The sequence below is a fragment of the Mauremys reevesii genome, linkage group 22 (genome assembly GCF_016161935.1).
Source record: "Mauremys reevesii isolate NIE-2019 linkage group 22, ASM1616193v1, whole genome shotgun sequence".
NCBI lineage: Eukaryota > Metazoa > Chordata > Testudines > Geoemydidae > Mauremys > Mauremys reevesii.
In genome coordinates, this window is record NC_052644.1 from 2,201,107 (window position 1) to 2,213,106 (window position 12,000).

General features: G+C 44.3%; 1 protein-coding gene across 11 annotated transcripts in view; it reads right to left on the minus strand.

Moving 5' to 3' along the window:
- Nucleotides 1-553: 553 nt before the first annotated feature.
- BICRA (BRD4 interacting chromatin remodeling complex associated protein) overlaps nucleotides 554-12,000 on the minus strand; it is a 112,963-nt gene continuing 101,516 nt past the window's right edge. For 10 of the 11 annotated variants that reach the window (XM_039510801.1, XM_039510804.1, XM_039510793.1 and 7 more), the window contains 3 exons: nucleotides 10,178-10,272; nucleotides 9,283-9,385; nucleotides 554-7,675 (listed from right to left, as the gene is read on the minus strand). In XM_039510801.1, coding sequence (XP_039366735.1) covers nucleotides 6,474-7,675; nucleotides 9,283-9,385; nucleotides 10,178-10,272 — 1,400 coding nt within the window. In that variant the 3' untranslated portion in view covers nucleotides 554-6,473. The remainder of the gene's footprint in view (nucleotides 7,676-9,282; nucleotides 9,386-10,177; nucleotides 10,273-12,000) is intronic. The other variant, XM_039510803.1, reaches the window with a different exon arrangement.

Genomic DNA, 12,000 nt, shown 5'->3' on the forward strand with positions numbered 1-12,000 from the left:
AGATGGTAAAAAGAAAGCCTGCATGTGTTCCATTCCCAGCTATTCATCTCCCAGTGGACTAGAACATGTGTGTCAATTCTGTACTTGCATAGCTGGAAGGACCTGATTGCATAAGCTTTTCTATTCTCCTTGTCAAGTGCGTTCACAGCTATGAGAGTTAAATGCACACACTGAAATATGCTGGTTTATAAAATGTCTTGAGTATTTTTGACCTACACTGTGTGCACGAGCATGTACTGAGTTGGGAGGAAGATGGCAGAGGCAATAATGATTGTGCAAAATTAACACTAGCTATAAGAATTGAAAACAAGGAACAAAACAGGGGATTCTGGTATGTTCAAAACTCCTCAAGAGTGACCTGCACACATTTCTTAAGGAGTTTTGTGTTCACATAAAGGGTCCAATTACTTACTGCTTAAAGCCACCAGTCCTCCTGCCACAATAACTCCTCTTCCCCACTGCTTTTTAAAGCAAACTCATTCTTGGAAAATACTTGCTTCCATCCACTGAAATGCAAAAGCTGCCTCTGGAGTTCTAAATTAATTACTTTCCCGTTTTTATATTTCTTGGTGTGGAGTAACGAGGGGCATATGAATACTTTTAAGGCCTCTTTTTAGTAAGAAATGAGGAGGAGAGGAAGAGAGGAAAATAATACGGTCCAGATTTTCACGTCCTCACCATCCAGAACAGTGGGACCTGCTGGGGGTTGAGTATTTTTGAAAATCAAGTGATTTCATTTATATGCCTAAATTTGAGCTATTGAGTATTAAGCCATCTTGAAAATCTGATCCCAGAGGGAGAAAAAGAAAAGTTGCTGACTCCCTATATTTCTAGTTGAGTCTCTTGAGCTATAATGCAAGAGTAGGCTGTTGAATTTTAAATGGAGTTTGCAGATTTTAGGACAATGTTAACCACCAAAAATTGGTCCAGAAAGGAAAAGATACCTTGATGATTTACAAACATTCACATATCCTCAAAGACTGAGTTTGAAGTCTGTTTGTAATGAGCATATGAGAATATGTAGGAATTTGAATGCAGTTATAGCTAATTCCCAGGCCCTGGAAATGAGATTTATGATTTCTTCTTGGAAAGAAAGGGAAGCAGCAAAAGAAAAGATGTTTAGTTAGTGGCTGAAAGCAGTTCATCTGGCTTCCTATCAAGAGCTCAAGCAGCTAAGCTTCAGCACAACTTGCTGGGCCTAACTTGTTCTGTTGGTAAAACACTGGGACATTAGCCAAGGGGGTAGCTAGCCTGTGTTTAATCTGCAGCCTGACCATGTGTTTCTTTTTTCACATGCAGAAAGCAGGAAAAATAACATGGATTTGGAAATATATGAAGCAGCTACTTATTAGGTAACTCCCAGAACGAGGCCAAACAGTTTGGTCTCTTAAAGTATACATTCAGGAGACGAACTGGAGCCTCTAAAATATATGAGAGGGTATTGCATGTGTGAAAAAGGATTTAGACCTACTTTTAAAAATAATTTATGATAATAAAAAAGAGACAACAGAAGAAAGATTAGGGGAATTTCTGTCAACCATTAAGAGTCACACTGCAACCAATTTTAATAGTGGCCAAAAAGGGGTTTAACTATGTGTTTGGCCAATGTTGACAGTGTCAAACAGTAAATCTACTCCAGCCCACTCAGGAACCTACAACAGAAACTTTTAAAACATTATCTTTTTTCCTTAACAATACAGGTTTAACAAAGCATGGGCCCATGCACCCTGGCTGCCCTGCCATGTTAAAAACCTGATTAACCTTGTAATGCCAGAAAAGACAGGGCTAAAGATCCAGAACTTGCAGCCTGAAGGAACCCACTGATGAAGCACGTCAATGAGATTCACAACAGGTGACTAGTGCTAGCGCACACAACGCAGGGGTCTCCTGTGATAGAGTGGGAGTATCCTGACCCTGACTCACCATTCTGCACTTGGTACTGTCCCTGCATAAATCAAACGGATCAAGTATCAGGTGATTAACCAATCAACAAGGGGATTCAGCTGTCTGTTGATGATGGTTCAGAGAGAGAGACAGGATGGAAGGCTGGAAGGCAGAGCAAAGGAGCTCAGGATTTCAGAGTGGTGAGATCTCTCTCTCCCTCCTGTCCTGGGCCTTGGTAGTAGATAAAGACTTGGAGAAAAGCTTATGTGGTGGGGACCAAACACTTGTACAGTACACTGTAAATAAAGCACATGGTGACCAGCCTACCCAGGAGTGTGTAAGGATTGTTTGCAGCAAGGAACCCCAGGAACCCCAAACTGTGACATTCCCTCACTTGGCTCCTCAGGTTACATATTATACCATGACCCAGGACAGGCACTGACTGGGTGCCGAGCTGCTCTGACTCATGTGGCACAAGCTGTGCACATTGATGGCTGGTGGAGGACCGTTACGTAAGTGTGAGCCTAAAGATCTGGGGGAATTTGGGCCCACTATAATCTTAATTCCCCCCCCCCCATTTGTGGAAGCAGCCTTTATGCTCATAAAATATCTCCCCAACCCCACTACTAGAGACACATGTGCACTCGCAGACTCTCAGTTCTAATTCCTCCAGGGTCAGCAAACTTTCTAGGAGGCCAGCCCTTCTTCCAGTGAAGTCAATGGGCGTTTTACCATTGATTTCAATGGGACCACAATTTGGAAGGAATTCATTGGGCTATACTGAATCCCAGCAGACAATATGAGAGAGACTAAAATGTGGAGGGACTGGTGGTGGTGGTTGTGCCTTTTAAGGTTCAAATCTTGTTGTGGGGATTGCTGTGAAAAGAAAACACTAAACTTCCATGGAATAAAGGAGGTGGTGGCCCCTTACGGTTAATCAACACACAATGCTAACAGGCTTCCTTCCACAGGAGTCTGATAGCAGCTGCAATTCAGGACATTCATTAGGGGTGTGGGCTGGGGATGGTAAAACTGTAAATCAGTTTAAGAAAGGGGAAAAAAAATAAGCAGAAAACTTCCAAATTCAAATGCCTCTAACTGATAACACTGACAATTTTCTCCCTTTTCTGTTCACCAACTCTCTACTTCATCATCCAAAAGGATGCTAATGCTAACAGGCAGGTCCTTGGCTCCAGGCTCACACAGAGATGTTTGCCTTCCTTTCCCACCCTCCCTCAGGGACACTTTTGCCAATTCCATAGGTCTGGTAACAGGAGAGAGACTGATATCGGAATAGTGTACATCTGTGTTAATGTCACAATCTCTGAAGTTTGATTATTCACTCTGTGAGCTCGAGCTCTCTCTTATACATGCACACAACACAGGAAATTCTACATTATCTCATTAACTGCTCTTGGTTTCGCAGGTATCTGTCAAGCCATAGGGTGGGAGGTGTGTGTATATATAAGAGCAAGGGACACAGAGAAGCGCCACTTCTGTGCTACCTCCATAGTTACAATTTTTCAGTAAGCTGGCCAGACAAGGGAGCAGCTGCCACCTGTTATTCTCTGAATGCCCTGCTCTGAAGATGTTCTCTAAAGGGAATTTCAGCAAAAAGGAGGATCTGTTTTAAAAAAATACAATCGGCGAGATAAATATGAGGCGGATTGAAACCCATTAATTTATAGAACTCAGTGCATAGAAGAAACTGAAGAAAGAAATACTGTGAAGGATCAAAAATACTAAAAGATGCTAGAAAACAGGCTCACGCTTTCATTTGGGACGGGGAATCCCTCAGTGGCTGTAATACAACACGCTGCAGTTTTAAGTGTTATCAACCCAGTTGTGAGCAATGCATTTTAAGAGGAACCTGAGATTCGCACCCAGTTGATTTTTATTGTGCATTTATTTTAACTTCCTATTAATTTATTGTTACCCTCCTGATATTTCACCACTTCTTAATCCCCACTTTGGGCAGCTAAGAGCACTGGGAGTGGAGTGCAAATTACTTTAACCAGGCTTCTCTCTTTGATCATTATCTCTCTGTCTTGCCTACTGACAGAAAAGGAAATGTTCTTTTGCAGAGTGACACCCCTTTATACATGTCCACTCCAGGCCAGGAAGAGGAGATACATTTCCTCACAAATCCAATTCTTCCATCCTGGTTTGAACTGTGGGATCCCATCTAAAGCAGCAGGAGCCTGCCAACACGAGAGACTCCAAGCAGGTGGTGTGCTGATATTGCAATCCGTTTGTATGGTACATACCACTCCTATCGTGCGGTAATGAATGACATCAATAGGCTGTTGAAGGAAACAGGACTCATGGCACATCACAAATACTTGATGGCACTGATGCAAAGCCTTAACTCCTACTACCACCAATAAAAAATGGAGGTAAAATCAGTGAAAAAGCTCTAATGGGATGAATGCCACACATACAGGTTACAACGTCTACATACATTCAGCATACATACATACAATTAAGTCATGGTTACATACACACCCATGCGGGGGAACAGTGAAAAGAAACCAGGTATTTCCACTGTCACCACACATTTGGGTAAAGAAATAATAAGGCATGAGTGGGAATAAATAGATCCTCCTCAGGGTTTCTGGCATTAGTCAATGTACATTTCTGGAAGGGTTTATGTCTGTTATTTGTAGTGAAATAAATGTGATCTTGCCCAGCTCACATTTCCTGGCATTTTCTTTATCACAGTGTTCTCAACCATTATCCATGTGAGTGTGACCATAAGTAGGGCGATAAGGTCGCATCGGAGAACAGGAAGACTGAACTGGAATGACAGAGCCCTCGTGCATTGAAACCAATGTTATAAGATGTCCTGATGTTAATTTCAGTAGGCAGCATTTAACTGATAAATCTAGGATTAGAGAGAAAAGTGGCAGCCCTAGTATACGTGTGAATTCTAAAGAGACTGTGGTTGGAATCCTTAGCACAAGGCAGGTGTTAGAACTCAAATCCTGACAAAGCCACTGGAAGTTTGTCAGCAAAAGGCCTGGTATCTGATCTATCACAGCATCCACCTGCTCATATAAATTTAATAGGGCTTCTAAACCTCCCTGTATGCCTCTGAGTTCCAGTGCCTGCAGGATGTGCAGAGAGAGAGAGAGACAGAATGGGAAGAACTAAAGGAAAAGGAAAATCAGGAACTGATCAAAACCAAACACGCCGGGGGAGAAGTGGGCCTGGTGGCGTAGTGAAAGTGTCCATCACTGCTATGAAGAGGATGATTTGGGTTTGTCACTCAATCTAATACTCTCACATCCCAGACTGCCTGGGGCCAGCAGTGCTGCTGAAGTGGAGAGGCAGGAGTACCTTGTGTCATTCAACAGGCTCCTCCTCTAACTGATTAGGGAGAGGCATTGACAGGTCCCTAAGGGAGCCCCATCCAGTCCTCCTTAGTCAGGAGGCTGATGGTCATGACACAGGGTCTCAAGAGTACATGCTATAACCCCCCCACCCCCCTTATGGCTTTAATAAGGAAACAGGGGATCCCTATGGGGAAGCAATAAGATGAAGGTAACTGAGTACAAGAAAACATTTAAACAACAACAAATGATGCAAAGCAGAAATGTAAAACATGTAAACATTCATTTGGCATTTTTGCTTTCCGCCTTTGCCTAGCTCCAAGCAGAACATTGCAACCCGATGCCTTGGCCCCAGCCTGTTCTCTTATCAGCACACCCCCTGCCTTGGAATGCTGCAGGGAAATGCCAGAGCAGCTTCACTCCTAACACAGCCTGAATACACTTCGCCCGGTTGCTACCAAAATATCAGGTTGCCATGGAGTACAACAAAAAGCTCTGTAACCACCCCGCTCAGAGTAAATGATTGCATGATATTCCTCTCTTCCCCCATCTCCTCTGTGCTGCTCCTGCTAGTCCTACCCACAGCTACTCCCAAGGGAATTCTTTCTCTTCAAGTTGTAGGAGTAAAACATAGATTTAGTTGTAAACTTTCTTTCTTTTTAATTATTAGTGTTTGCATTTCCTTTCTTGACTATTTTTTTGCCCTTTGTTGACCAATGAGAGGTTTCACAAGCCCATGCTTGATTCCTGAAATAACTTAAAAATGAACAATAAATTTTGCCCCTGTGGCAATTCCTGCAGAGTCCCCTTTTGCCTCACACTGGCTTGACTTGCAATCTGTTCAAAGTTTAAGATGGGGGCGGGGGGAGGGGAAACTGATCAATCAGATATTCAAATTAGCCATTTGTTACAGAATCTAAATTACACAGCCAGCACTACCTATGGGCCCCATCAATCCCCTCCCACCCACCTGTTTGCTTCTCACTTGCCGTTATAGGGTGTATTTGATGAGACGAGTGTATTGTAAATCCAGCCTCAGCTTGTACTTTACAACATCCAAAACCCATCATATAAACACTTGGATGAAGCATCATTAGGACACCCTCTTCCCCCACTCCTGCTGGTGCCAGGCCCGAGCCATCGGGTCTCTGGATAGGCGGCACCATTGACACCCATGGTGCTCAACCCTTTCAACCAGCAAGAGCGTCTTCTTCGGTCCTTGCTTTCTGTTCAGTTTCTGCTCAGTTTGGTTTTCTGTTATCTGTTCAACGTCCTTGCTCCAAGGCCGCCATTGTGATTAGGGGCAAGGTAAGTGTCTGTACGATGGACAGGTGAAGAGAAAGGGGAGGAAGAGGAGTTGTACGAGGAGGAGGGTGTCCGGATATTCTGACCCCCAGTCTGAGGTTGCTGCAGGTTGAGAATGCTGTCAATGGCACTCTGTAGGTGTTCATTAAGGGAGTCGTCCTGGGGGCTGTCGCTGGAGAAGCTGGCATTATCCACATCAAAGGACTCTGACTTCCTGCGCTTGGCTGGAGGCAAGGGAACCTCCCAGGTGAGCTCTGAGCCAGAGCTGTGGTCAGGGGGCTCCGTTTTTATCATTCCATGATAAAACTCATCCTCTACTTCTGCAAGTTCCTTCATAAGGCCACTGGTAGAGTCATCGGTCTTCGGAGGGGCAGGGCTGTCTTGCATCACCAGAGAACGGGCATCGCTCCTGTTGAAAAACAGGAGCTTGGAGCTCTCCTCCGGCTTGCTCTTCTCTGCCACCACCACAGTTGGGGTTTCATGGGTTTTGAGAGAGGTGATCACGCCTTTGGAGCTGTCCTCCTGCTTGATCACAAGGGTGCTGGGGATCGTATCGACCTTTGGGATGCCTCCCTTCGGACAGGCATCAGTGGCTTTATCTGCTATAAAAGCATCCACGTTCTCTCTGTAAGTCTTACGAAGCGGAAGCCTGCAGTAGGTCACAATGGGTTTTTTCTCCACAGGCGCTGAGGTTATGTGGTCAATAGTCCCGTTCATTTGCCCGGCAGTGGTGGTGGTGGTGGTGGCGGCAGCTGAAGAGTGCTGGTCAGCTGTTTTGATGACTGTGCACACCGGAGGTGGCTGGTGAACTGGGTCCAAGGCAGTGTTGTGCACCACCTTCCTCAGACCAGCCTCCTGCTTGATCTTCAGCTTAAGCCCAATCCGGCTCCGTGCCTCGTAAGTTTTGATTGGGGGCTTGCTCCTCGAGGGTAGGGCATCCTCATCTCCATCCAAAGAAGGCGAAGCTTTTGCCCATGTGACAGAAGGGGAGCCTCCGCTGTGCTTGATAACCAATTTGGTGGGGTGGATCTGGGTGGCTGTCTGCACTGGAGGCACCTTTAGATTCTCAGAAGCTGGGGTGATGCTGGATACAGAGGATAGAGCCAGAGAGGAAGTGAGGCTCTGTGAGCGAGATGATGATGAAACATACTCATCTGCAACAAAAACACAATGTCACAGTCCAGCCAAAGCAGCACACTGAGAAGACACCCAGCAGAAAAATGGTAACAATAAGTGTGTGTCAACCCTAAAACTAATAATAATTCTTGACTTTCCCTAGCATCCAGGGCCGGCTCCAGACCCCAGCGCGGCAAGCACGCGCGTGGGGCGGTCCTTTCCCGGGGGGGCGGCAGGCAGGTCCGGCGGACCTGCCGCAGTCATGCCTGCGGGAGGTCCACCGGAGCCCCGGGACGACGGGACCTGCCACAGGCATGACTGCGGAGGGTTCGCTGGTCCCGCGGCTCGGCTGGACCTCCCGCAGGCATGACTGTGGCAGCTCAAGCGGAGCCGCCGGACCAGCCAACCGTCCGCAGCTGCGGGAGGTCCAGCCGAGCCGCGCGACCAGCGGACCCTCACCAGTCATGCCCGCGGGAGGTCCGCTGCTCCCGTGGCTCCGGGGCGCCTCCCGCGCATGACTGCTTGGGGCGGCCAAAAAGGTAGAGCCGCCCCTGCTAGCATCTAACGATTACCCTAATTAATTAATTCATCCTAAAAAATCTTAGTCCATGAGGGAAGTTTTATCCCTATTTTACAGCAAATCACCACCAGAGCTGGGATTAGAAACCCTGGAGTCCGGACTCATATTCCCTTTCTTCAATCACTAGACACTCTCTCCTTCAGGAGAAAGGAGCATTTTGGCATCTCAGCAATTCCTTACTTTCGTCAACAAAATTAAATAAAATAATTTTTACAAATCAAAACACTTACCCTGTTCCAGCCGGGATTTATTTTCTGTTCTGTAATTCCTGCCCCCCCTGCTAGCTGCGTCTTCTGTTTCTCAGCCCCTCTTCTCTTTCTCTTAGCTAATTTTCTCTCCTTCTGCCTCCTATATGGTTTAGTCCCTTACTGGCTCAGCCTTCCCCATGTGCTTTCACTGAACACACAAGGAGAGGAACACAATCATTCAAAAAGCCACCTGTGTTCCTTTGATCATGAGTGCCCAGCAGGAACCATTTCAGAGCCCTGGTAATTTGGTTGTTCATGTTACAGACACCACTGCCTAGTTGCTCTTTCTTCTCTAGGCTGCACAGATTTTCTCCTTGTTCCAAGGCTCTTTCCAGCTTTTTCAAGTTGAGCCAAGCAAATATATATTACTGCGAAAAGATGCCATAAATGTACACAAACCCATTAGTATAAAAAACACCCACAATCAGGGCAACTGAGAACTGTAAGCAATTGATCAGGAGCCTACAGACTGCACCTAATTTGTGTAAAATGGAGAAGACTGCAGCCACTGACTTCTTTGATACAGACCAAGAGATAGAGGAGCCTACAGAACCCAACACACACTGCTCAATCTTGCTCAATCGACTCCGATCATACAGAAGCGTTGTAAAATGGGACTTGCACTCTCTGCACACTGACCCCTCTGTATTCAGATGAAGTTGGCTGAGAGCTGGCATGGGCCAGCTCACTGGTTTACAAGTTTTCCACTCCTCCCTCAGTAACTTAAAAAGGTAGGAAAATACTGTGTCTAGGGAGAGGTGGGAGGAGCAGCATATGAGTAAATGACGAGCACAGATAGAAATAATGTCTCCCTAACCTGGTTTCTCCTTTGCTAGCTGTTTATCAAGAGCCAACATGGTCTTTTCTTCCTGAATAAACATTCGATCGATCATCACCATCTCTGCAGAAGGGCTGACTCTCTGCAGACCAAAAATGAAAAACAGGTGAGAGGTGGAGGAAAAGAACGGCACAGTAACCACAGTACAGAAATTAGGGGTCCAATCTTCAGCTTCTGCTTTAGGGAAACAAGCATTAACACAATGGTGAATTACCTTGACATGTCACTGAGTAGTGTTTGTTCTCATGGAGCTGGCACAAGTCTTAACCATGCACTGGAAAGCACTTTTCCTCACTTAGACATTTGGGAAGGGCTTTTGGGTAGTGGTTTATAGTATGGAATCTCTGCCTTTCTTACAGCACGGATAAGGAGTCACAATTTTAATATAAACTTGTAATCTAAGTTAATGGGTCATATTTCTGGGGTGACCAAGCCTTCCTGTCCCCATTAAAAAAAAAAAGTTCCAGGCTTGCTGCAAAATTACCCCTCGCTAATCACAGAATCATAGGACTGGAAGGGACCTATGTAAATTAATGTTTTATTTTACTTTTAAATTGAAATCTCCTGTTTCAATTTAAAAGTAAAATAAAACATTAATTTACGTAGTTGTGAGGCGTTCCTCCCAAAGGTAAAAGCCTTTTCCCCAGTCTCCCTACTTGCAACTTGGTCCTGTTCTCACTGAAATCAAGTGAAAAACTCCCACTGACTTCAACAGTGCAGGACTGAACCCTTATTACCTCAGCATGGTCATATTTAGTAAGTGAAACTGCAATTTAAACTCTCATTACAAATGCATAGGATAGATTAGAGAAGACCAATAATCATGCTGACCTTCATACCATTGAGCACAGTAGCACATAAAGGCCAATCTTACCCGAGACTCCTCTAAGAGCAGCAGGCGGTATTTGTTCAACATAGCTTGTGTGCGTTTCAGCAGTTGGGTGGACACTGTTTCAAACTCTTCATCTACTAAAAGAAGAGGTAAAGAAAGAAGGCTATTTGGTTTTTTTATATACAGGCATTGTTGGGGCTATCTTGTTAGCTCTGAAAGGAAAGTCTCCATTCCCTGAAAGACATTTTATATGATAAGGTAAATGCAGAAACAGGACTAACATTCTATATCAACATTAGTGTTACTAGAGGACTCAGCAGCAGCAATTGTGATTGCTCCTTCAAATGCTTTCCTCATCAGCTTAGGTTGCTTCCCAAAGTATGTGGCTAGTTTCAATTGTGCACATGATCATGTGATTGGTCTCATAGCTTAGAGGGGCAAGGGACCATTGAGACAACAGATATTTTTCTCTGTGTAACATCAAGTGGTTTAAAACTCTCTCTACACGTTCAGGATTTGAGACTGCAGATTATTGCCAGGCCAGGAGCTGGCTTTATGTCTGGATTGCAGTACAGCGCCAAGCAGTGAATCAACTCGACCTTTGGAGCAGAAGAGTGCTTCAGCAGACAGTTGAGGAACACAAGAATTGCCAGACTGGATCAGACCAAGGTCCCATCTAGCTCAATATACTGTCTCTGATAGTGGACAATACCAGATGCTTCAGTGGAAGGGACATAAAACATCCTAAAAGGACAACTACAGACTAATTTACCCAAAGGGAAATTTCTTCCTAATTTCCTCCCTGCCCCAGCAGAAGAGGTTATGTCCATATAATATATTTTGTATCCTGTCTAATGTAACCATGGATGTTCTCATTATTCATATACATGGATAAATTCTTTGACTCCTGCTAAGCTTTTGGCCTCCATCATATCTTGTGGTAATGATTTCCATAGGTTAATTATGCATGGCACATAAATGTAGGTTATTGGTTTCCAATGTGCTGCCTTTCAATTTAATAAAATGCTTCCCCTATTCTTCTGTTATAGGAGGATAAATAAGAGCACCTGATTCACATTCTCTATACTGGTCATTATTTTACATATGGATACCATTTAGAATAAAAGAAAATCACAGCCTGCAGACAATTAATATAACAATGCTTTTTTCCTGAATTTTAACACTAGGGAAAGTGATTCTTCCTGCTTCAAATGCACATTATAACAAACAGGTTTATCATCTTTCTTAGTGGAAATAAATAAAGAATGACACTCCCCACAAAGCTATATGCAGTGTTGTTGTACCTGTATTGGTACCAGGATATTAGAGAGACAAGATGGGTGAGGTAATACTCCTCGCAAAGAGAAGAATGATACAATTACATGGGAAGAAGAGGTTGAACTCCCTGCACTAACTGATAATGTGGAAAACTTCATAAGGCACATATACCACACAGATAGAGTGAGTGAGTTTAAAATTGTTAATTAATGTTTGTAATAAAACTTTGAAAGTGTACAGCACTATGTATTAAAACTACTCATAGTTTTCTCTTCTACAATGCCTGGATCCTCACGGGGTCTTTTACAAACTATGCACAGCACTACTAAAATTATTTTGGGGGAAGTTCTACAGTCTGTGTTATACAGGTCAGACTAGATGAGCACAATGGTCCTTTCTGGCCTTGGAATCTATGAAATGCAGCCACTTCTGGGGTGGAGGATGGCAAACAGCAAAGCAACAACAGAGGAAAGAGAACTTTTGACCAAGGATACCAGGGTAAACTCCAACTCTTATGAAAAACCCTAAGGGATCATTAGTGGCCTTACTAAGCAGACAAGAACTCTCTTTTTAATATCTGAGGGGTA